The sequence below is a fragment of the Boleophthalmus pectinirostris genome, unplaced genomic scaffold, assembly GCF_026225935.1.
Source record: "Boleophthalmus pectinirostris isolate CB_2022bp ecotype Guang Dong unplaced genomic scaffold, ASM2622593v1 HiC_scaffold_17, whole genome shotgun sequence".
NCBI lineage: Eukaryota > Metazoa > Chordata > Actinopteri > Gobiiformes > Gobiidae > Boleophthalmus > Boleophthalmus pectinirostris.
Genome location: NW_026571115.1, coordinates 18,257,184 through 18,282,107, shown reverse-complemented (window position 1 = coordinate 18,282,107; position 24,924 = coordinate 18,257,184). Strand labels below are relative to the sequence as shown.

Sequence of the window (24,924 nt, the reverse complement as noted above, 5' to 3'; positions counted from 1 at the left end):
AGGATTAGATCACCCTTGACTGATTTTAGAGTCACAAGAGGCCTGCCCTGTGATGGTCCAGATGCAGAGCACATTGTATTACAGTAGGCAGTAAGAATGCTTCCCTGGAAACAACATCAAACACCTCCACTGGATCAGGACCCATACAAGTTGCAGTTGCCACACACCATTCATCAAATTCAATGCATCTAAATCTTATTTTAATACATAGATTATAGAAACCCCCTTGGGACTGCATATTTTGATACTGATCACAAACAGAAGTAATGTGCAAATGTGATAGCCCTTTTATTGAAAAGGAGGAGTATGTGTCACCGCCTTTCTTGAGGTGGGAGGTGCAGGACAATGTGCTATAAGAGAGCTGAAGTCCAATATTTCCATGTGACATTGTCAATGGAATAGTGTGGGATACTGAATTTGGAGGAGTCTACATACTTATGCACAAGGTAACAGTAAGATTCGTATTCTTTTGGTATTGAATATTTTGTATAGGCAATACCATTTTATCAGTGTGTCACACTGTAATATAATCCTTATTTAAATATTCTAATTGAATTTTAGAATCAAAATATTGAAAAGAAAGGACTGATATGTTAATAATTTGTCTTCTTCCCACTCCTCTTAGAGCTTAAATATGAAAAAAGTCAAATATGCATTAAGTGTACTGGATATTTATTTCTTGTGTTAATTATCTGCACAGAATAAATAAATAAAACATGTTTATACCTTTAAGTTTTTCAGATTATGCCTTGGCATATTCTCCTCTTCTAATCGTTCTGATTAGAGGAGGATTGGTAATGGTAAACTGGTAACGCTTCTATGTTTTATTATCAAAGGATGTTGAAACTTGTGATCCTGACTTGGTTCATCACAATTTGTGCATCCCAGAGATGGACACAAGAAACTAAAGGTGATATATTTTCTGCAACTATTTATTTCAGTATTCAGATAATCTTAATCATCTCCTTTATGCATTTCTAATTCAGGAAAGACATGCTCAAATTTAACTCAAGTGTTGGACAACTGGAAGTTTGCAATTTTAACACATGTCAAGGACATGCTGATACATGACCACGTCTCTGTTCTGCCTGAGTACAGTCGGTGAGTTGGAGCTATATTTTTATGAACCAAAGGATTACGTTACAAGGGGACTTTTACAAAACTGCTTTATAAATAACAGCATTATCGAGTTTGCCAAAAAGTTAATGAAAAACATGAATTGTATTGTGTAATAGATTTGACTCAAAATAGAAAAAATATTATACGTCACTTAATGCATCTGTGTTCAATTTATGTTTATTTTGCTAATAATATTATGTACTAAAATCAAAACCTTTCATCCCCCACACCCTTTGCATGTTTGTTTCCAGGATTCAGCCTCTGTCTCTTGCCCTTGGGGACCTATACACACAGTTCAACAGACTTAAAGAGGAGCTAAGGGAACTCACGGCCAATGTTGACAAAGTGGAGAGTGTTGTGGATGAAATCAAAGATGGCCGACTCCTTCCCGGACGACTCTATCAAAAGGGCCCTCCCAACGTTGGACTGAGAGTGCAGATGGGGGCCCGAGCCAGGCCTGGGGCTGGAACTCTGCTGAGGAGAGCAAGGAAAAGAGGCACCCATACAGATTAGATTAGTGTATCATAAAAGTCATAAAAGCTATATGAGAGTCCTGAAAAGCATTATATAAAAATGTATTATATGCATATGTTATTTATAAAATATACTCATATCCATACAGTTAAATGTAATCTGGAGGGTGAAATGTAAACAAAGCCACCTCAAGATGGCAGCATTTGTAGTCCTTAATATCATTACACAACAACATTAAAGTTTCTCCATTGCTCTTGGTGGTATCTGGATTGTCAAAACACTTTACCATCATTTGGAAACTAACATATCACATTATTGTTTATATCTGCTTAAAATGATATTGACTTGCAGCTTTATGTTCCCATGTTGCATCCATTGGTAGATGCTTTCAGTGTGTCTCCAGATGAGTTCTGAAACACAAGTGTTTAGTTAGAACAGCCCGGACGTTTGACCTGGACACTCGAAACAGACACTGTTGTTTGCAGCTTGAGTATTGAAAACATGAAAAAAAAAAAAAAAAAAAGTTTTTTTTCTATATCATTGACACATATAATAAACAACACCTGAACTCATAACTCTATTAGATTATAGGTGCATATTAATGTCAAATAACCATTTAAAAATGTAAAAAGCAATTTAGGGGGAGTCACGAGGTTTACCCTAAATTTAAAGCAATGCTGCTCTCTAGCGGACAAAGAAAACTAAACTCTTCTAATAAAGTAAAACAACATCATTAAAGAATACTCACTCACAATTTTTTAAATAGCAACAGTATGATAATCCATAAATTCAGATTTAGTCATTGAAAAATTCACCATAGTGTGGTCACAACGTGAAACCAAACCTACCAAAATCCTTTCCAAATGTTGCAGTCAAAACCGGAATTTATGTCGGCTGTCGTCCAGAAAGCAAGGAGGCTATTAATTAATTGCATATTACATGAACAATAGTTTGCATTAGATTTTATTATTTTTTTCTCTAACAGATGAGAAATGCAACTCACTAAAAATAATTTGGAGAAGCTTGCGTAAAGTGTCCAGCAGTAAGCGGAAATACGCACAATTTAGTCTTCAAAATAAAAAAAAGCTAATAAAATGTATAAAACTACGTTTTATTTTGAAATTGCTATTTGAGAAAAGTCTGGAAGTTCATTCAGTTTGACAATGGTGCAGTTTGTCGCTTAGTCCTTCTGAGGCAAACCCAGCGTGTACTAATGCGCATCTGTGACCGAGGTTCTTCAGTGAAACATTTCTTCTTTAATTCTGACACGTGAGGGGACAAGGTGTCAAGAAAAATGGAACCCGCTGTTTTCCTGTTTCTGCTCACCAGCTGATGTGTACAAGATTTTTGTGGCTCTCTAAAAGGTGGGATGGAAGAAAACACTGCGTGCCCAGTCACCATTCTGTTATTCTGTCAAAAAGGCGCGCTCAAAACTGGAATTTTATTTTGACCTTTTTCTGTCCAGGCTACAGCTGTCTTCTCCGACGCGCCGAGGAGGAGGAGGATGCTCTATGCCCCACATGTGATTGTCATGTCTTCAGCCTTTTTCAATCCCAGCTTTGCCTTCAGCTCCCACTTTGATACAGGTAATCACAAACAGTCCAAAAGAAAGCCAGTTTATTCGCTGTATCTTTTTGATGCCATTGCTGTTAAGCCTACCTCTGTGTGGTGTCATGGTTTTAGTCAGCAGCAGTCATTGTTCCCAGCTCCTATATGGCATCTATGTAGAAAAACATTACAGATAAAGAGGCATTTTCTCTGTGTTTGCGCGTATCTGTGCACTTTTACATGTATGCCAGCTCTCTGCATATGAACAATATGTACTTAGAATTGCAATGCATGTCTTTGTAAAGGGGTGACCTTCTGACAGCATACATGGTTGTGTTGTGTGGTGATAAGGCTAGTAGGTCTAAATCTTATGGTTGTCTCTGTTTGATATTATCCTTGTAGCAGGCAAAGGGTATTCCAGGTGCTACTGCTGCAGTGCTACAGGACCACAGTGCAAGAAGGCATGGTTGCATTGACAGACACAGTGAGGACTTGAATTAAGACAGAATAAATAAGCGTGTGTGAGTGTAAACAGGAATGAGAGAGTCCCCGCACAGGCTGCAGTGTGCCTAGCATACCAATGACACTGAGCCCAGCATACCTCTCCAATTACAGCCTCTATCTGTTCCCTGCACACTTGTACGGTCTCAGGGATTTTTGATATGCTGCTGTCCGGGGTCCTCACCATCATCTGCTCCAATTGTCAGCAGTTGACAGTCACTTCTTTGCTCAAAAATCTAATGAAATGTTATTTAACAGCATAAAACAGTCAACCACTCAAAACATCCGCTACCTCACTTCAAATTGGCTTTTGTATGCATATAACAGAACAATTTTAATATGCAATGTCTTATAACCTTCGTAATAAACCTATGCCAAGAGATATGGCCATAGCTTAGTGTATGATTGGACATAATAGGAGATGAACTGTCTGCGCAGGGATTTCAAATATGTCTGTGTCTGTCTTCTACCATCCTCTTCAGCAGTAGTTGCCAGTTTATGTTGCCTTGTGTTATAGCAGTGTAATTTAACTAAGGAGCACTGAACCGATCTAACCATCATTTGTGTTGCTTCGCTGCATATTGACTTTTCTATAGGAAAAAGCAAAATGAGGTGGTTTGCAATTTTAAGCAGAGACCCTGCTTCAACTTTCCTTGATAATATGAGCACAATTCTTGACCCTTTACTGTCAAAAGGGAGTGCTGCCAGTTTTGGTCAGATTTAAGCAGCAGTAACAGAAGCCATAATGTGTCTCTTGTGGACATTCCTCCTTTTCCTGTATGCTGCAATATGATACCACTGGTCAATGTTGTATCATTTAATTTAAAGCAATACAGCATCTGTAATTGAATGCTGTCTGGTTTTCTGCAACCTATATTTTTCAGACATTAAAACATCTGTAGTTCTATATAGAGTTTGTATGTGTTTTGAGATTTATGGGAGGAGATAAGGAGAATGATAACAGCTTATGTCATAGCGATGTACATTGCAGCCAAGTGCAAGATGTCACCAATAATCTGATACATTCCTGTAATAGGATAGAGAAGTAATGTTGCCTAGGTGACAGAAAGGGGTGTGTCGAAAGGGACCAATCATTCTTCTATTGTTCAAACAGCAGGGGCACAGAAAACCCAATTATAGCCTACTCACATCTATATTTACAAACCTGCAACATTTCACATGGTTTTAATAGTAGCAGTCCTTTTACTCATTCTGTGATACTGGGGGCTAGTCGGGTACAACATGTGCCCACCACTGTGACATGTGTTCACACATTTGCAGACGAATGAACAAGGAAGGAAGAGGAGGCCGCTGCTGTTGTCTTGTGGTCCTTATGTAAGACCTGCACATGGATGACCAGATCTGTGCTCACATGTGAGGTTCTGCATCACTGACTATTTTCACTTCACACCTGGTACCAGTGTCTTCAGCACCAAGGACAGCTCCCAAGTTATTGAGGCGTCTTAGCAGGTGACATAACATAATGAGAAGCAGCTTAAAGTGGTGTGGTGTGGTGTGGACTGATGTGTATTATAATGTTGATTTTACAATGTGTGTGTGTGTGTGTGTGTGTGTGCGTGCGTGCGGAGGATCTGCCATAGGCTTCTTCCTAGAATGTTCCACTGTATGGTATTAAACTCGTCTGTGTTGTATTTATTGAAAAAAATATTCTTATTTGAATTACTTCTCCACAGATTTGGCCTGTAATTTCACCTGGTAGGATCACCTGCTTGTCTCTGGGGTCCAGGCCTGGGAACGGACTGGGTCCCGAGCTAGACTTCAGGTCAGAGCCGAACAAGTCCAAGATTAGTCCTGGTTTAGTCCTGGTTCAGTCCTTATTTAGTTCTGATTTAGTCCTGGTTCAATCCTGGTTTAGTCCTGGTTCAGTCCTGGTTCAGTCCTCTGATTTAGTCCTGGTTCAGTCCTGGTTCAGTCCTAGCTTTGGTCCTGGTTCAGTCCTGGTTTAGACCTCGTTCAGTCCTGATTTAGTCCTGGTTCAGTCCTGGTTCAGTCCTAGCTTTGGTCCTGGTTCAGTCCTGGTTTAGACCTCGTTCAGTCCTGGTTCAGTCCTGGTTCAGTCCTGGTTCAGTCCTGGTTCAGTCCTGATTTAGTCCTGGTTCAGTCTATATGCGGCACAATAGTCCGGCATCTTTGCTCGCTGATACTGTGAAAAAGCTTGGTGAAATGACATTCAGTGATACTTTAGACCATGGAACCCTTGTACCAAGATGGCGGCAGTATTAATGCATGCCAAGAAGGTGAATGCGAGATCTACCGTTCTGTATCTATGGTCTTTATGGAAAACACCATACTGTGGAACATTCCAGGCAAATTAACATCTCCACGGAAACAAGCTGATGGCTGACTTTCTACCAGAAGTGTTACATAGTCCCTTTTAGCATGTACTAGTGTTAGACTGGTTTCAGATTTTTCCTTGTTCTACTCTTCATATATTTGCTTGTTGCTTTAGTTGAGTGACAACTGGTTTGTTGCTTTGGTTGTAGTTGTCCAACATTAGTGAATCTGATTCTTGAACCATATTAAAGGACATGTAATTGTCAAGATCATATTTATCATTGCATACTACAATGTTTGTGTCTAATATCGCGCATTGATGTGGTTGTTCACTGGTGATTTGAACTACAGGTTTTAGAAGTGATCTGAAGGACAGCAGATACAATACACTGATCCAAACAGCTGAGCGTGCAAGGCTGTCTGTAATCACTCTCCACTGAGGCCTGGAGGTGGCAGTGCCAGCTTGTGCTCTGCTGCTGATCTGGGTGACAGCACACCATAGTAAAGCAGAAAACCTCTGTATCTACATGGCAACCAATGACAATGATAAACCAATCAAGCTGCAATAAGTGAAGTAGTGTCTCTACATTATTGACTGGTCTAGTACGAGCTAGTCCCTTGCTGTGTATTGATTATTTATATCTCTATTTGTAACAGCGAGCACTTTAGTTACATTAAGTCTGCCTCTGGGGAAATTTGAATAAGAATGAAGTGGAGGTAATAACTATAGGAGAACCATTTATGTCTCACTGTGCAAATATAAAGGCGGGTATGCTTCGGTCCTGTTTTAGCTGATAGAAAATGTCATACAAAATGGAAACGCAATTATGAATGAAGTAAAGGGATGCAGTCTTAAACGTGCTGGAATTCACAGACATACAGGAATTCCTTTGTGTGTATCATGAGACTAAATGTCGTCTCCAGCACATTTTTGCATGTCTGCTTATGGTCCACACATGCATTCAATTTGTACTTAGCCCGAGGCAGAGCATGTGTCAAGCTACTGCAGAGACTGAGCGTGAAAATCAATAATAATCTGTAAATGATTAATAGATAGAAGAAATATTATTATGGAAAAGTAAATGGAACTGTTCTGGTCTTTGTTGGATTTATCGTAGCAATGTAAAATCGGTTTCTGGGGGAGGGGGGTTATGGATGGATGCCCTCAACAAGAAGTAATCATTTTGATGTGATAAGGTCCTGGTTTAGACCTGTTTTTTTGTCTTAGTCTGTACTTGGACAAGTTAGGGTAGCTATATTGACAAAAACAATTATGAATATTTATTATTTTAATGGCTATACTCAGACAATAATAAGGCAATCCATCAAAAATGTGCTACACTGTTCCTTTAAATGTCATATTGTACGAAATGGAGATGAGAAAAATCACATAATCCCTTTGAAAGACTGAAACATTGAAATTGTGTTTTATTTTGAATGTAAGCAATTGTTTTTGATGTTGTTTTTGATAAATCTATATTATTTGATGTTACGATTTGACATATCTTCAAAACAACCATTGTGATATTATATAATGTGTGTGTGAGACTTTTAGTGATCTGTGGTAGCTTGCCCTCCCCCTTCAAGCTAATGACAGTTATCATGTGTCTCTGCTGGCCACAACAGCCCTCTCCCATCTGCACAGAGTCACACAATTCCAGGAGAGAGACAAAAAAGGTGTTAATTGTGGGTAATTGAGGCAACGTACCCTACCATTATTCATATTGTGCTGTCCACTCATTTTGGATTCTTCCATTTATTATTTTCACAACACACTGACAGCAAAATTGATCTTAGTTCCATGAGTGAGTAATAGACCTCACAATCAAGGGAATCACAAAGGCAATTTCTTGGCCACAGTATCTCTAAGTGTTTTTGTTTTTTTATCTGGAATAGTAATATAATAACATGCATAGATTTGGCTAAAAACGAAGCAACGCAAAGGGATGTGAAAGAGAAGAACTGAAAAAAGCACATTGAAAACAGCTTCAGCTGACCGAAGTGCTTCATATAAAAGTCAACAACAAAAAAAACAAAAAACAAATATACAGACAATACGATACACAGCAATATATCCTGTCTAGCTAGTATTACAGATGATAGTTGGTTATTTTCTATTACACAATGATTCATAAGAGCATAAATCAATAGGCTATTACAGAATATAATATAAAAATAATCCTGATGGTACTTCATCATGGCCCCTGCTGTTAGATGGTGTTACACTACAAAGCAAGTGACCACTGAGTGTACAAAGTGATATTTTAGGTGATATAAAGGGCAACTGGAAAAATTGTGTTCAGAGTCAAGGGCCAAATTGCTGTGGCGATTGGGGACAGGATCTGAGCACATCCAATACTGCAACTCTTCAATTGTCAATTTGTTTCTTTATCGCAGCTCTGTGTGAGTATTCTAAACACTATCTTTCAGTGTCATAACTCTCAACGCAGCAGGAAACTCCCCAAAAGAGGCAGCTGGAGGAGCTCTCCATCCCTGCAGCAATGTCCTCAATGTAGAGTGGGAGCTTATCTGTACCCACTCAAATATAGATTTTGATGTAATAAGTATGCAGAATATGTAGGCAATGTTTGTATGTGACTGTATCACTCAAGTTGTCTGAAAGGCATGCTGTCTTTAATTGTATTGATTCAAATGGTTGTCCACATCTCATGTTCTTACCCCCTCTATCCCTCGCTCTGGGTAAAGATGATTTGATTGCAGTGGTGTGGAGTTTGGCCCTGTGCCCACTCTGCAGCCCCTGCAGCACTGCCAGCTCTCGGATCATGCTTGGACAAAATCAACATGAGAACTGGGAAGAGTGTGGATTATTTGTATTCTTGTGTAGACGACCAAACTGTGAGGCAATACGTTTGTAATCATGAAACCTCTCTATCGAAACCAGCCTCTTTAACCTCAACACGTCTAACTATAGTAGCACTTGTCTGTTGACTCAAATTAAACCACATAGCCAGCTTTAGCTCATCATGTGAACCACTCATATCTCAAAATGTTTGTTCTTTCAAATCATTGTATCACCATCTTATTGGCTCAAATGCTACTTAGACGATAGTAACTCTGTTGGTAAAGTGTTCGTCCACTTATCCATTGCAAAGTTTAGCTGTGCAAATCCCACTCCCATTGAAAAGTATTGTTCTTGTATCTTTGGGCAAAACACGCGTCAACTCGTGTGTGCGTATGTAAGTATATAAATATGTATATAAATGGGTGAGTGGTTTCTTGATGTCAAGTGTTTTGAGAGCCTAGACGGTAGAAAAGCACTGTACAAATGTGACCATTCAGTATTGTTATATGGAAACATCAATTACATTTCTTTTTTCTCTGTATACTATGCATAGTTTGTTCACCTTGTGTTTTCAAATGTAGGGAAATAAGTTTTTATTTGAATAGATCTATCCAGTGCAGGAGTGGAAAACCTTTGCCGGATACATACTTTATTTATGACCATCAGCAGCCATGCAAAGCTGTCCCACATATCACATCCTTATCACAAGCACACATGCAGTTACATTCTGACACAGCTAACCCGTCGTCTCTCTGCTTACCTGTCCCTTGCTGTAGGACAATCCTCTATATTTCTACTGTTATTGCTTTCTGTCACTCCTTCCTGCAATTTCATGAGGCTGGCTCAGAGTTTGCCTTCTTTTCGATTTGCAGCCTTATTAGCCGTGGATCGAAATGTTGTATCCATGGAGCTGGAAACCAATTTGTTTATGAGTAATGAGCAAAACACTGCTGTTATGCCATGCTCTCTGTAAATATGGCTTTTATGTATTTATTTTCGATTTGCAAACGTTGTCAGTGTCTTAAAAATATGCATGTCACTCATTTGGAGCTCACTTCTACTCAGGGAATATAGATGCCATAAACCATATGCTGTTGGAGTACGTGACAATACTTCTTGATGGCAGTTTCTTCAGATTATAGATTATTGTTAATTTTGGAGATGTTTGTAGGGTTGGTCAATAATGGCAATTTTTATTTTATTTTTTCTGAGTATGCCACTTAACTTTTTTTTTTTTTGACAATATTATGGCAAACTATTCAAAAATTATCTTTTGTCACCTTTTAAAAAAATAAATTGGTAATAAATTGGTAGTAGCACCACATAATATTTGTAGTATTGAGGATTTTATTCTACTTTAGAACAAACTCTGGTTACAAAACAGATACAGAGTTAAGACAAATTAAACAACAACAAGGAGAAAGCAGTTCCTAGAGTTTTCTTTTTCTCTCCCTACCAGTACTTCTGCTTCTACTTAGAGCTGTTGCCATACCCTCTTTAAATAAGTTAAATGATGCACATGCCAGGAATATTTTAAGTCCACTACAGCAACAAAGATAACACAGAGTTGATGAGGCACCCCTCAGTGGACTGAAGACACAAGCTGTACCCTCAACATATTGTTTTTCTCTCAAGTGAAGAGTGACCAGAGGTATTGACTATACTCAGAAATATGACGGTTGACCTAATAGGCTCTCGCTCACCTGCCTCATGTGTACTGTCCTGTTTTATTAGCTGTCCTTGAATGAGCCGTGAGTCACTGTGACCCCTGATTCAGCTCCTGTCATCTGGCACCATCTGCACATTTCCTCTGTACTCCTTTCTTCTCCTTTTCTTCTGCTCATTTCAATTTGACACTGGAAGACAACAAAAGTTCAGCTGGGGACTGGGCATTTGTCTGCTTTTATTGTCATGTATATTGTGCTTTTTTCCTTGTATTTAGTCATAAAACTATCATACATGAATTATTATTTTACATTTTGTCTATAGTAAATCAAAATATTGATTTAGAATGGCTTCATAATCAAAATGGGTTCAGTGATAAAACTGCATAAATGATTTTCTGTTGTATTGTACCAAGGAGCTAATTAAATGTATTTCTATGTTAGAGTCTATATTTTTCAAAGAATCACTCCCTCAAAAGCAGGACAATGCAAACTTATGCACAACATGCATACATTCATCTACATTGAGTTATTACATGATGAGGAAAAAATGTTAAAATGTTGACTTTGCATAATTTGTCTTTTGTGATGTGATAACTGGGAGCACTGGCAACACTATGAGTAAATAAAATGTCCTTCATAGTAGATATCTTTGCTTGCTATCAGTGTTTGACTTTTATTGCTCCCTGTTACAGTAGTCTCCATGGTAATGTGTTGGTGGCTGCATGCCCACACACTTTCACACTTAGAAAGGTTCATAGCTTCGGTCTGTCCTGTTTGCATTGGCTGTTCATCTGTCCCTTTGTTATAGCTGTAAGTTAGAACCAGGGATTTTAGCTTACAGAACATACTGGGAACAATGTGTACTGTTCCTTGGCTCATGTCTGCAGGATCCCTGTTACAGAGAGACTCAGCCCTTTATGCAGCATATTACATGTGCACGCTGCAGTAAAGCAGCACCTGGAGTTAGTATAAGAAGGATGGAGAAATCTCTAAGGTAATATAAAATCATGTTGCACAAACATAGTGCCCCACAATGATGCCTATGCTTTCTCTTCTATTGTAAGTTCTGACATTTAATGAGTCTTGTTTGTTATTCGGTGTTTTTAAAGTCTATCAGACTATTTCAGACACAAGTATTCTGATCACTGATTGTTTATTTTTACATTTTGTTTACCTTGAAACACCTGTCCAGGAGGCAGGAGGACTTACAGATAGATTAGTAGGGATGCAACAATACTCAATGTAATATTTAATAATTCAATACGACCCTCACTTTACAGTACACATATGTGTCTCAATATGTGAGTGACACATATGAAAGAAAACAGCTCCAACATGGCCTAGGTCTGCGATATCCTAACAGAGAACAGGCAGCGGTATTGAATAATTTATGTTTATTTCATAATTACCACAAAAATAATAGAGATAACATTTATTTTTATATTTCTTAGGCTTCAAACATACATAGAAATTGAATCAATAGGACATAACGATCCTAGCTCCCAAATAAGGCAACCATTCTAATTTGGTAATTGCAGCCAGGCTATTCGAATTGTGATAGTGATAAATCATGTAGTTGTAATACTTCTCATAGTAAGTGGACTACTATACTGTTGTAGATTTGCACTAAACATTTTAATTAGTCTCTCTCGTGTTTGTTGAAAAGTGAATATCCAAACTCTAATTGCATCTACTGGTAGTATCAAACTTCTTGCCTCCATGATTCAAAGAGCACAGTGTAATTAAGCCACAGGGGATCACTTCCTATTCACACCACACAGCCTTATACAGACGAATAATAGACTGAGAAGAATTCAAATGAGGGTCACATGGCTGTTCCCCTAGGCAGCTCATGAAATGGTTACAAATAAACAGCGTGTCCAATAATTTACCTTTTATTACATATTTACTTCTTGTTGTCCTGCCTGCTGCCGTACCATTTGACTTGCTTGCTTGTCACCTAGGTAACCATGTTATATGTGGCTGTGTTGCAGATGGGGCACCGCTGAGTGAGCTCTCCTGGCCGTCCTCACTGGCTGTGGTGGCTGTGTCTTTCTCGGGCCTCTTCACCTTCGTCTTCCTGATGCTGGCCTGCCTCTGCTGCAAGAAGGGAGACATTGGGTTCAAGGTGAAACTGCTGCCCTCTGCTGGTTTAACCCCCAAGTGTGCCCAGATACACTTACATTTTTATATCATCTTATTCTGAAGATTTTAGTGATGTATTTGGCACATTGAATCAAAAAATGCGCTCATCAAATCAATGCTGGCACAGTTGTCTTTTGTGTCTAGCTGTGGGTGGATGTTTTAGTTGCTATTGTTGATCAGATACTGTAAAAACATTTATGCCAATTTGAGCAGCTTCTGAGAGCTATCAACAACAACGCCATATGAGAAGAGGTCCATACGCTGCTACTCTGCCAAAACTGAACGTAATAAAAACAATTTTACCTTGAAGGCAATACATTTTTCTATGATTTTTCTGCTGGGACTTGTGAAAGACTGCAAAATATAAGTGATTCTATTGCCCAGAGACAAAAGAGTAAGCTATTAATGTTCATACTAATAGCAATGGTTGTCATAAATTTTATTAATTTGTAATTGTATTACAGGATTAACTCACTAAACTAAAAACCTTTTCTTGGCACACAGTGAAAAAGAAATAGTCAAAGAATTTAAGAACATTGGCATTCCCATAGACTCATCTTAATTTTAAGTTTTATTGAAACAAACTATAAAATATTAGATTTAGTAGAAGTAATCAAATGTAAATTTTTTCCATTAATTTGTCTGTTGTTTATGAATATGTGTTGAGTAATATATAAATACATGAAAGGAAATTTCAATAGTATAGCCACTGTTTCATTCATATGTACTGGTAATCTATATTTGATAATAATAATAATACTAATAATAATTTTACTACTACTACTACTACTACTACTACTATTACTACTACTACTAATAATAATAATAATAATAATAAAATAATAATAATAATAACAATTAGCACTTTTCCAGATGGTTCCAGAAGTCACTTGATCCTAAATCTTTGAGGCTGTCACACTTTTTACTACAAACACTCCAGGTCCTTTGTACTAAGCTCTGACCAGCCTGTCAGTAAAGCTCTGTGCATTCCTGTTGTTAAACTGTATTGTTGCTCCATTAAAAAGCGATGTTATTCCTTTCCATTATAGAGCTCTTATGGACGTACATGGTGTGTTTGGGGCTGTGGGTATTAAATGCTTTTAGTCTGAAGGGTCTCAGGAGAGCGTTGCAGAGCTGACTCAGAGCCAGGTGCTGCCTTTCACAGCAGCTCTGAGGCGGAGAGTGGCAGAATGATCCTGTGAATGAAAAACACACAATAAACACATTCCTTAAGTAGTCTGAAAGATGTTTAAGGACGTACTCAGACAAGCATGTCTGAAGTCAAATATAAGATTTTCAGTCTTGTCACATCTCTGACTCTCATTTTGTGACAGGGGATGCTGGGCTGGGTGCATAGCTAAAATCCTCAAGAACAATCTGCCTTTCAATGTATGGCATTCAAGACCTTAAAGAGAGTCAAATACTCAATAGGACTAGTTAAGACCCAGTAGACATCCATGTGCCCTCCAGTGAACTGTACAAGGCACACTTTGTTAAGTGAGAATTCCTAAGGATAAATAGGAGACTTACAATTATCTTCTTGATCTACTAATTGTTCGGGCTACTCCAAGTTAGGTTGCTAGTTTGAACTCACTTGGACCACTGCATACTTTTGTATGTGTTTTTAGGCTTTAAGCTTCACCTACCTTGCTGTGTGAACACCGTGCATATGTGAGTGGTCAGTGGTGGTGGACAGAGGAGCTGATGGCACAGATTGGCAGCCGTGCTTTCACTGGTCAGCTGTGACTACAGTAGTAGTTTACCACCAGCGGGTCATATGGAATAAAAATAAGTACTGTGTAGCGCTTTGAAAGCCTTGTTTAGCCTTCTAAAAGTGAAAGACCTGCAATATTATTGTTATTTTCTGTTCAGTGTTTATTGCTGATGTTTAATCACAGTGTCTTCAATCAAATATTTAGAAATTGTACGCAGGAATTAACAATTAAAACCAATACATACTGACCACCAAATGAAATGGTATCAGCTTTGAGGTGAGGTAAAATGCAAAACATGATTCATTAATGGTTGCATATAACATGAGTACTATGTATAATGTGGTATAATGTTTTCTATAGTGTGCATTAGAGTATACCATGATTCAACAGCACAAAGAGCACAAAGAGAAGCATGTTTGTGTGTAAGCAGCTGTTTACATTAGTGTGTGTCCCACAGTGTACCCATAGTCACAGTACAATGCCCCTCTCAACATACATGATTTATCTGTGCTGGGAGGTGGGCGTGTCTTGTGTGCGTGGATGCCTCTACAGTCCAGCTATTGTCTCCCACTTGGTGTCAGCAGTGGGACAGCTGTGAGTGAGTGACTATGTATGTGTGTGTGTCTACTCCAGGAGTTTGAAAACACTGAGGGAGAGGACTACCAGGCAGATCTGTCCGGACTGACCCCGCCCTCATCACACAATGGTCCAGAGGTCTACATCCTGCCCCTCACTGAGGTGTCACTGCCAGTGTCCAAGCAGCCCGGACGATCCAGTAAGAAAGAAAAAAAATATGTTTGTGTGTGACAATGAACCAGAGTTGAACAATTTGAAGTTAATCAACACTTTTCTTTTGTGTTATAACAGTTCAAAGAGTTTTAGATTCACAACATTAGAATTAAAGCAAGTAAAGTGTCTTGCTCAGGGAGGTAGGTAGCAAAATTTGAACAAGTGAACTGCTCCAGCTAAGCTACTGCCCCTGTGAAGTGAAGAAGTGTATAATAATCATTGCCTTGTTTAACGTATATGTTATATTTGTCTAAGGGTTCATGGTGTTAAAACATTCCATTCTGGTTGTTATTCTACACTCTCACATAAGGGACAAGCAACATTGTGTAACATTTAGACCAACTGCTGTGCATTAACTGTGACAAGAATTGTAAAACAAAAGTTAGAAATGTAATTGTTACATTAAAAAAGAAGAAAATCAGCTGTCATATTTTCCCACCATAGTATAATTTTAGGCATTTATAAACTTTTACATAGAGCACAGCCTGTTCTTTGGTTCACTCTGCCTTTTACACTGTGTCCATTTGAGTAAGTGTGGGGATCCTACTGCCGCTCCCTGCATGACTCACTGCGCTGTGCTCAGGTGGGCGGGACTTAAAACTTGTAAGTTCTCGCTGCCATTGGAGGAGGCAACACTTGGCTTTCATCCTCTAAACCAATCAGGAGTCATTCCTCTGTCTTGCATAGTTACCGTGGTCTGATTGGTCCAGGTGTTGCAAGGGATAGAATGCATGCATTCTGGGGGCACACAGAGAATGTCACTTTTGTGAGACAAAAGATGTGCATACATTTCCTTGAAAACAGAATGTTACTCATGAGTATAAAAATGTAAAAATCTTTAATATATTTACATTACTATGGCCATGTTAAATGTCAAGGCATATCTTAGTGATGAATAGACGTAACTAGATCTATGGCCACAATAGAGTAATGGAAACAGCCCAAGCTCTTCTACCCAGCTTATATTATTGTTCAATACTGACAAATAAATTATAGTTAAATAAAAATAATAGATCATGCATGTAAAAATAAGTTAAATCTAAGTATAGTTTGTTGTCATATAAATCTGTTGCTATAATGTTATTCAAGAGCTTGTGTAAAGCTTTCAGACCCAAATGGCATGATGCATCAAAGCCTGTATTTGTAATGTTTGACTGTATGAGCCCACCATTTAACTATATTAATGTATTGAGTGGGTTTGGGAATGCTCACTCATACATTCCGCATTTGGAATAATTCTCCATTTGGGAGGGACGCTCAGAAAAGTGTGGGCCTGTAATCACCGTGACAACCTCTGACCAGCGTTCCAGTAGAAAATGGGCCTTGTGTCCCCTCTGCAGTGTGTGTATGTGCGTGTGTGTTTGGTACCAGCACAAACAGCGTGAGCGTGTGAGTGAGTGGGGCCCAACAATGGCTCTGATTTAGGCTGATGGCCCAGTGGGTGAACATAAGGCTGGCTTGAATTGTCCGTGGAACGCACCAGAGGAGGACTGGCATTATGGGCAGAAGACAGTGGCGGGTTTGTGAGAAAATGAGGAGACACAGAATGGGACGGGTGGTGGCATGCACCAGGACCTTGGAGGGGGGAGGGGGGCGCGAGATAGTGAGTATGACAGAGGTCTTTTCTGCATCTGACAGTGCAGGGTTTGTGTCCCGTTTGGCTGAGGAATGTGGCTGTCCTGGTGACAGGAGGGCATTATGTGGGCCTTATGTCACTGCTGGGTGTCTTGAGGCTGCACTCTGAGCGGAGCGTCAAATAGCACAGGACTAACATACGAGCCGGTCACTCGGGGTCTCAGAGCAGGGCAGCACATCTCTGCTCTCTCTGCTTTAGACCGAGGCTGATGGAGACTGTGGATATGTGCATTGGCTCCACAGCTGTGGCCCGCGTGTGTTTGTGTGCACACCGGCTGGAGGATGAGCCGTGTACAGAGCGCACAGGCGACATGGTGAGCTTGTTCAGCTGTGTGAGGGCTCCCAGGGTTCAATCCTGCCGACTCTCTCACACACACAATGAGGCTGAGGTGGCCGGGGCCAGGGTCCTGGCCACTTGGTTCTCACACTCTCAACCTGTGCTTCATCCCTGCATGGGACCGGCTCTCATGGGACAGTATCTGTCACGGTGCTCAGAGTGGCTGGCCGCTCTTCTGCTCCATCACCATCACCATCATTTCCATTCTGAAATATGAAGATCCATGGAGGTAAAAATTGTGTGCAAACCTGTGAGAAAATCTGTTAATTTATTTGCCTTTTAAACAACATTTCTTTTTGTCTGTCACTTCTGTCTGTATTTAGTCCAGCTACTGAAATCTTCAGATCTGGGTCGCCACAGCCTTCTTTATCTGAAAGAGCTTGGTCATGGCTGGTTTGGAAAGGTAAATCACTAAAATATCTATGTGTGGTTCTTATGTGTTTTGGTGTGAAAACATTTTTACAGTGACCTTATTTATTAATAGTGAGGTATATTTTGTTTTATTTTATTTTACTAACATTCCTTACTTTTCACATTTGAATATCACGGTTCAGTGGACTAATGAAATCTCACAAGAGGTTTATTGTTGAAAACTGATGATCTTTTCGTTAGGTCTTGTTGGGTGAAGTCAATGCGGGCCTCAGCACCACCCAGGTGGTGGTTAAGGAGCTCAAGGCCAGTGCCAGTGTCCAGGAACAGACACAGTTCTTAGAGGAGGTTCAACCATATCGGTACGTTTAACATTAGGCTTACAGCTATTCTTTCTGTGCATGTATAATCTAATATGAGACAATCATTCACAGTTATTGACATCATGATCAAACAACAGTGAAATTATTGATTTCTTTCCCCTTTTTCCCAGGTTCTAATACGTTACCATTTTTTAATATACGCTTTTAGGCTTTACATGTAGTTTTACTTTTTGAGTCTAGATTGAATTGAAATAACATACTTTTGCTTCATGATTGTAATTACTTAGATCTTACAGTTATATTGTGACCTGAATAATCATGATTACCAATTAACCAAATGCTCGATATCCCCGTATGTCACCTTCTTCTGTTTGAAGTCTTCAGCATCCGGCACTGCTCATGTGCCTGGCACAATGCACAGAGGTCACTCCTTATCTGCTGGTCATGGAGTTTTGTCCTCTGGTATGAGTCTTGAAAGTCAGTGACTATTTGCTTATTGTAGATAGAATAATCTATTAATTCCATGAGATGTACACTTAGGGCGATCTGAAGAACTACCTCCGCAGCTGTCAGGGAGCAGAGTCCGAGACCCCTGACCCCTTGATCCTTCAGAGGATGGTGTGTGACATTTCCTCGGGACTCCTCCATCTTCACAAACACAACTTCATTCACAGGTAAACCCCTCACTATATGTACTACTCTTTCCCTTTTGCTGACTTCAGTTCTTTTATCTGGCAATTACACCACCTGCTGGCCACTTTCTACAACAACATCCTGGTGCTGCCTGAGTAATTAAAGAAAACTCCAGCATCAGTGATTTTGTTGCTGTGGGTGAGCCCTTGTCTCTTGAGCTCAACCATCTGATGCAGAAAAATGGATTACCCGGTGTGAGGGTGAGAAGTTGTTTGCTGTTACCAAGTTAAATAACGCTATTTGATTTTTACTGATAAAAAGTTCATGTTAACCCTGGGACTGTACAGTATTTGATTTTAATGTTAGTGCAGACTTGTTTACATATTGGTGGAAAATGTTTTACTCCCAACAGTGACCTAGCTCTCAGAAACTGCCTGCTAACCTCAGAAATGTCAGTAAAGATTGGGGACTATGGCCTTTCTCACAGCCGATACAAGGTAAGCCTCTGGCACTGTTTTGAAGCTGCAACAACCAGAACATGTAAATGTAAATTTTTATCCGGCTTTCATTTCACAGGAGGATTATTACATAACTCAAGATCAGATCTGGGTGCCTCTTCGTTGGATTGCTCCAGAACTCATAGATGAAGTTCATGGAAATCTGCTGGTTGTAGACCAAACCAAAAGCAGTAACATATGGTCAGTAAAAAGATATGATCATGTAATATTGTATTTTAACAACAACAACAATTCAGCCTCTCCTTTTATGTATAAGTTATTTATGTATGTATTAAATCTCATATTCCAGGTCATTGGGCGTGACCATGTGGGAGCTTTTTGAGTTAGGAAATCAGCCCTACAGACAGTTCTCAGACCGACAGGTGCTGACCTATGCTGTGAAGGAGGAACAGCTTAAACTACCCAAGCCACACCTCCAGTTTCCCCTGTTAGACCGCTGGTCAGTTTACTTATGATATATTTTTTTAACAAATTCAGTATAGTTTGTCTGCTATAATGATTTTTTGATAAACAGTTACCATTTTCAAACTGAATGAATAGAAACCGGAAGTAAATGCATAAAAGCATTTATACTGCTTCGAGGGTATGGGTATAAGTGCTGACTTAAAACAATCTGCTGCTTTCATTTATCATGCCAAAAATCAATTGTTCCTCTCTGGGAAATTGCTGTGTGCAAAGTTTGAGCATAAAAACAAAGTTTTTGCTTGTTACTGTTTAGGTATGAGGTGATGCAGTTCTGCTGGCTGCAGCCTGAGCTCAGACCCAGCAGCGAAGAGGTGCACCTTCTCGTCACTTACCTGTGTGCTAAAGGCTCCAGTGAAGCAGAGGAGGATTTTGAACAACGCTGGAATGCACTGAGACCCAATTTACTGGGGAGCAGTACCCACACCTCCTCATCTGCTCTGGTTCTCACCCCCACCCCCTTAGAGCAAACCCAGGTGGAGCTGGCCTCCTCCGCTTCCTCCTTCCCCCTTCTCGAACACTTCACAGACAGCTTCCACTCAGACTCCGGAGATGACCTGCTGACTGTTACTGAGACCAGTCAGGGGCTCAACTTTGAGTACAAATGGGAACAGGCCCGAGCAGAGCAGCCATACTGCTCATCATCTACCAGTGGGCCACTTGGGCAGGGAAACCCACATTATCAGGACATTTACTATTCATGCCGAGAAAGCACGTGCAGGGGTGATAGTCCCACCTACTATGAACCAGAACACCCAGGGGTGGTCCCAGTCCTGAGCGCTCACAGCCCCTCTGTAAGCAGTGAGTACTACATTCGCATTGAGGAGCCAGTAGAATGTAATATCACTCTTGATGACAGCATAGTAGACTATAGCCCTGGTCTGGAAGCCTGCAGCGTGTCTCCTGAGACCACATCATCCAAGGCTCAGTCCAGTTCATACTGGTCCACAGCGAATAACCTCAAATCCACCTGCTATGATTCAGATTCAAGTCCCACTGTTCAGCTAGCAATGGAACCACTGGGGAGGGAAAACTCCAGCCCAAATGATCAATGCAGCTCACAGCACATCTCATCTAGTGTCGTCTACAGTGAACGGCAGCCTTGTCACTCTGATGAAGACATGTCACCAGAGTCAAGAACACAATGTGTACGTCCCATTGAGCGATTAGATGCTCCCATGAATATTTCAGTAGGCGTTAGCAGCCCTAGTTTAGGCTTCTGTGACCCCTATTTAGAAGCGAGTAACAGTTATTCTATGGACCCCCTTCAAAAAACAATCCCTGTTGTTAACCACATTAGCATTGATGTGGAGTCAGATGATGGCATTTTAATGGGTAGACGGAGCAGCAGGGAAGTAAACAATGATGACCTTTTCTCTGAAGGAGAGGCCACAAATTGGACATCAAACCACTCGGCAAACAACAACAGCCTTAGTATTGATGTCCACCACACAGGCACTGGTCGGGACAACTATCTCGACCTCCAGTATCATGTCAACACAACAGACATTTGGTCTTTAACTAAAGCCACAACTAGAACATTTGTGAGCTCCAAGTCTAGTGGCCCATTAGATGAAAGACAGACCCCAGGTGGAGTGGATTCATATATTCACATTCATCATGAAGGAATGAAGCAACCTGTTCCCCAAATGGGCACAAGTGCGTTTAATCTTAAGAGTGGCAAGGAAACAAATTCAAAATCATCCTGCACTGGTGACAGACTGTACTCTGAACCCCAAATTATACCAGAAACATCCTTCATAAAATCTTCATCTTCTGGATTAGTTGATAAACAGAAAACCTGGGATGGTGCAGGGATCCACTTAAGTCTGCAGGACAGCAAGAGAGAATTGGATAGTGGGGTTAGGGTTCCTACAACTAGTTTGGTTGGACTTGGTGACTACAGCGAGGATGAAGATGATGACTTAACATACATCACATCAGGCATTTTTTCAGACTATAACCTTGATTATGCCAATCTTGAAGAAGAAGAACTTAGTCCAATAAAAAACACGAATGGCACACCTGGTTCAGTAGACACTCTCAACCTGTCCTCCTCCATGGAACAAGCCTTTAGTCCGGACAACTTCAACATGCCCATCCTGCCCAAATCACTGGACAGTGGCTATGACACAGAAAATAATGAATCCCCAGAGTTCTTGTTCAAAGATGACCAGAGTCCTAGAATTTGTGAGGATTTTGTTTTGCAAATGGGACTAGATCAAGAGTTATCCACAAGTGTTTCAGAGATACAGTTGAAACCACTGACAGACAAAAACCCATATCGAGATTCAGCATATTTTTCAGACTATGAAAATGAAAGAAGTCCGCATGAAGATGGAAACAGGTTCTTTTCAAACCCTGAGAAGACACAGCCTGTCAAAGATGCTGTAAAATTCAATGATGACTTACAACACATTAAAACTAATTTTGAAGTAGAAGTTAGTAATAGACAACTTACAACTCCAGGGCTATCCATGTTGTCGCCTTTTCCTCCTGAGATGGGTGGGTGTCTAACAAAAGAGTCCGCCCCTGCAGATGAGGAACTTGGATTGGAAACAGAACAAATTGTGGAGGAACTACCCTCGGAGCTTAGTTCTTCTGTATCCGAGCCATCTTCATCAGTTCAAGAAGGTTCATCCAATCAGGAAGATGGGAGGAAAACTGGGAATGCACTACCTGATCACTCACTGCAATCAAACTGTACCCTGAATGAAGATACCCCTACTGAAAATACAGATGGCTCTACCGAGGATGAGGAGATTCCAGAAATCAATAGCATCAGTAAAGAAGAGGAGAGGGCTGACGTGACCATAAATGAAGAAGATTTTGAAGACATAGATGCTGATTCACAGGACAGTCTTTGTGAAGAGTCCTCCAACGGTCCTGCCAACATGTCTTCTTCCTCCTCTCTGTTAGAACTGTGTGGTGAGGACGTGAGGGCGCCCCTAGAGGAGGCGGAGGAGGAGTACGACTCAGATGACAGTGAATCTGATGAAGAGCTGAGAACATATAACATCCAGGAGGAGGAAAGCGAGGAGAGTGAGGAGGATTTTAGCATGGTGCCTGTGGTGGTGAGTGACTGCAGCAGAGCAAGACACCTGCGCAGCCTCCTGAAGATGCCCACGCTGCTCACACAGTCCTTCTGTGAGGAGCTGGAGAAGAAGAAGAAAGCAGTGTCCTTCTTTGATGATGTCACCGTGTTCCTCTTTGATCAGGTATGGTGAGAACAATATTTTTAGGTGCACGATGTAGCTTTTCAGGAACTTCCACTCACTCGTCTCCATAGGAATACTATCGCTTGGCCAAGATTTTTCTACAGCATAGCATTTACTTTATCTTTATCTCTATGGGGACAAGCACATGAAGCCAAATAGCCAAGTTGCAGGTTATATTTGTGGAGACTAACCCTCACTCACAGTAATAATGATTTTCAAGGTATTTGGGGAAATAACTGCAAGCAAGAAAGTAATAAGAGACAGGTCAAGCAGGTGATGGACCACCACCAGAAAAGTTACATTGTGCACCTTTAAACTTTGTACTTTAAAGATGTCTTTACAGTTTGATTTTTTTTTTTTTTTAAAGAGTGTATAAATACTTATTTTGCTTAATCACACAGTCATTTTCATTGTCATTAAACATGATGTTTTGGAATAATGCCCTTCCCACTACACCTTTTAGGAAAGCCCAACTGGAGAACTTTCTGATTACACATTTGCCACTGAAGCAGAGTCTCCAGAAGAAGAACAACTTCCCGTCTACCAGCCTCTACAAGACCCCGAGACCACTGCTCCAACTGACACTGCTCTTGAACAAACAGAAGAGATTAGCAATGACAAGAGTAGGTTGTAACATGTCAAATATTGTATTGTGTACTTTTTTTATGTTTGTAATTTCAATTGCTTAGGTGAGCCAAATGAATTGGAAGATGATGTCCCATGTGAGCCAAACTTGCCTTCCCCTAATGGGCACCCCGAGACCCTTTCCTCCCCAGTGTCCAGTCCCAACAGTCCAGACTCTCCCAAACCTTCTTCTGTGGCCCTTAATCGTTTTATAGTGTCACGATTCTCAATCACACATGTCACTGACTCCAACACAAGCTCAGTAGCAGGTAAAAATATTTTCTATAACAATTTTCATTTACAGTATGACTTACCAAATGTCTTTACTTTTGATCATTTAGCCAAATCCATTTAATAATTAATTTTTAAATTTCCAGAATCTATTGAAGACAGCCTGAATGACTGAGCCATTTTGGATAGCAGAAAACCCCAGAACTCAACACAGACAACAGCATAATTCTGTCTAAATGTTTTAAAGAGTTTTATTTTTATCAGCCTTTAGACCCTGGTGACCCTTTATGAGAGTGCCTCATACTGTAGTGACCACTGTTAAGATGATTTGCACACTTCCTTGTTGTTTTCAGGTTATAAAAAAACATTGTTGCAATGCTCTATAGTTTGCAGAAAACAACAAAGTGCATTGTAGTTTTAGCAGTGAAAATAATGATTAGTATTTCTAGATGCTCCCCTCATTGGCTGCCTTTGTTTACATGCTTCACCCATCCACATTACACATTGTGTGTTAGAGCATAGCTTCATAATAGTGCAAATCCATGTAATGGTTGTCATGGGTCACAGTGTGAGATAGTGGTCTTGGTTACTTTGAACAACTCAACATGTTTATATCGAACAGGACAGAACTGAAACAAATGGTTTAAAATTCATATAGACTTTTTTCATAAGCTATGGGCACCGTACAACCTGATAAAACAGACAACCCTTGAGTGAGAATTATCCATACTGACATTTCATCTCAGAATGGCAAAGAAACATACTATTCATCCAGTAGTTAAGGATATGTTTTTAGCAGGATCCCAATTTGATAACAAATGCTCATATTGAATTATATTAAAAAACAATCAATCTATATCATTACTATTAAATAATGAAACATTTAAGATATTTTTTTGAGATATTTGAGATTTGCTTTGCCATCTCTTTTCACCCCGTAGAAGGATGACAGTGCAACTAATCCATTAAACAGGCCAGTATTAAACCGAACTATGAACAGTTTTATGTTCCTCATACAGAAGTATTCTATATTCCATATGCTGAATGGTAGGTCTGAGGTGCATACAAGACAAAAGGTCATCTCACTGTAATGTTTGAATGTTACATTGACATTGATATGTAGCGAGTAGCTTGACTTGAAGTACGACAGCTGTAATAACAACTCCCTCATGCTCTCCAGTCAATAATGGGATCAACTTTTGTATATCTATGTAAAACAATTTTGGGTCATTATTCTCCAATCTGATTTGCCAAAGAGATCCTAAAAAAGCCCATTGGCTTGAATGGCTGACCACTGGAGAAGAGCTGAGGAGAGTTGTTCTATGTGCTGTGAGTAAAATGATGCTGTCTCCATTTCTCCTCATTCATGGCTGTTGTTCTGTCACAATAAATGCAAATACTTTTCACTACCTGCTTATGTGAAATATTTTGTATTTTCCCTGTACATTAATTGGGTATTTTTACTTTTTGACTGGATGATATATTGAGTTGACACTTAACACAACATAGACAAAGACA

At 39.9% G+C, this 24,924-nt stretch overlaps 2 protein-coding genes across 2 annotated transcripts; both read left to right on the top strand.

Moving 5' to 3' along the window:
• The first annotated feature begins 383 nt into the window (after nt 1-383).
• Nucleotides 384-1,810, top strand: si:dkey-282h22.5 (uncharacterized protein LOC107988040 homolog). Its single transcript, XM_055152990.1, has 4 exons — nt 384-446; nt 837-910; nt 987-1,101; nt 1,371-1,810. The coding sequence occupies exons 2-4, from the start codon at nt 838-840 to the stop codon at nt 1,630-1,632; spliced, it is 450 nt and encodes a 149-aa protein (XP_055008965.1). The 5' UTR covers nt 384-446; nt 837; the 3' UTR covers nt 1,633-1,810.
• A 1,037-nt stretch (nt 1,811-2,847) lies between these two features.
• On the top strand, nt 2,848-24,793 carry aatka (apoptosis-associated tyrosine kinase a). The gene is made up of 15 exons (XM_020934004.2): nt 2,848-2,957; nt 3,059-3,179; nt 12,402-12,535; nt 14,901-15,042; nt 17,352-17,431; nt 17,641-17,759; nt 18,098-18,182; nt 18,261-18,394; nt 18,766-18,850; nt 18,930-19,051; nt 19,161-19,310; nt 19,590-22,551; nt 23,015-23,174; nt 23,241-23,444; nt 23,553-24,793. The coding sequence occupies exons 2-15, from the start codon at nt 3,098-3,100 to the stop codon at nt 23,579-23,581; spliced, it is 4,488 nt and encodes a 1,495-aa protein (XP_020789663.1). The 5' UTR covers nt 2,848-2,957; nt 3,059-3,097; the 3' UTR covers nt 23,582-24,793.
• Nucleotides 24,794-24,924: the final 131 nt, after the last annotated feature.

What these genes read in the sequence shown, in the direction of transcription:
- si:dkey-282h22.5 (XM_055152990.1), top strand. Translation starts at nt 838, where the DNA reads ATGTTGAAACTTGTGATCCTGACTTGGTTCATCACAATTTGTGCATCC. An exon ending in ATGGACACAAGAAACTAAAG is followed by an intron (nt 911 to 986) that starts GTGATATATTTT and finishes TTTCTAATTCAG; the next exon opens with GAAAGACATGCTCAAATTTA. An exon ending in GTTCTGCCTGAGTACAGTCG is followed by an intron (nt 1,102 to 1,370) that starts GTGAGTTGGAGC and finishes GTTTGTTTCCAG; the next exon opens with GATTCAGCCTCTGTCTCTTG.
- aatka (XM_020934004.2), top strand. Translation starts at nt 3,098, where the DNA reads ATGCTCTATGCCCCACATGTGATTGTCATGTCTTCAGCCTTTTTCAAT. An exon ending in TCATGGAGTTTTGTCCTCTG is followed by an intron (nt 18,183 to 18,260) that starts GTATGAGTCTTG and finishes ATGTACACTTAG; the next exon opens with GGCGATCTGAAGAACTACCT. An exon ending in AGAGATTAGCAATGACAAGA is followed by an intron (nt 23,175 to 23,240) that starts GTAGGTTGTAAC and finishes TCAATTGCTTAG; the next exon opens with GTGAGCCAAATGAATTGGAA.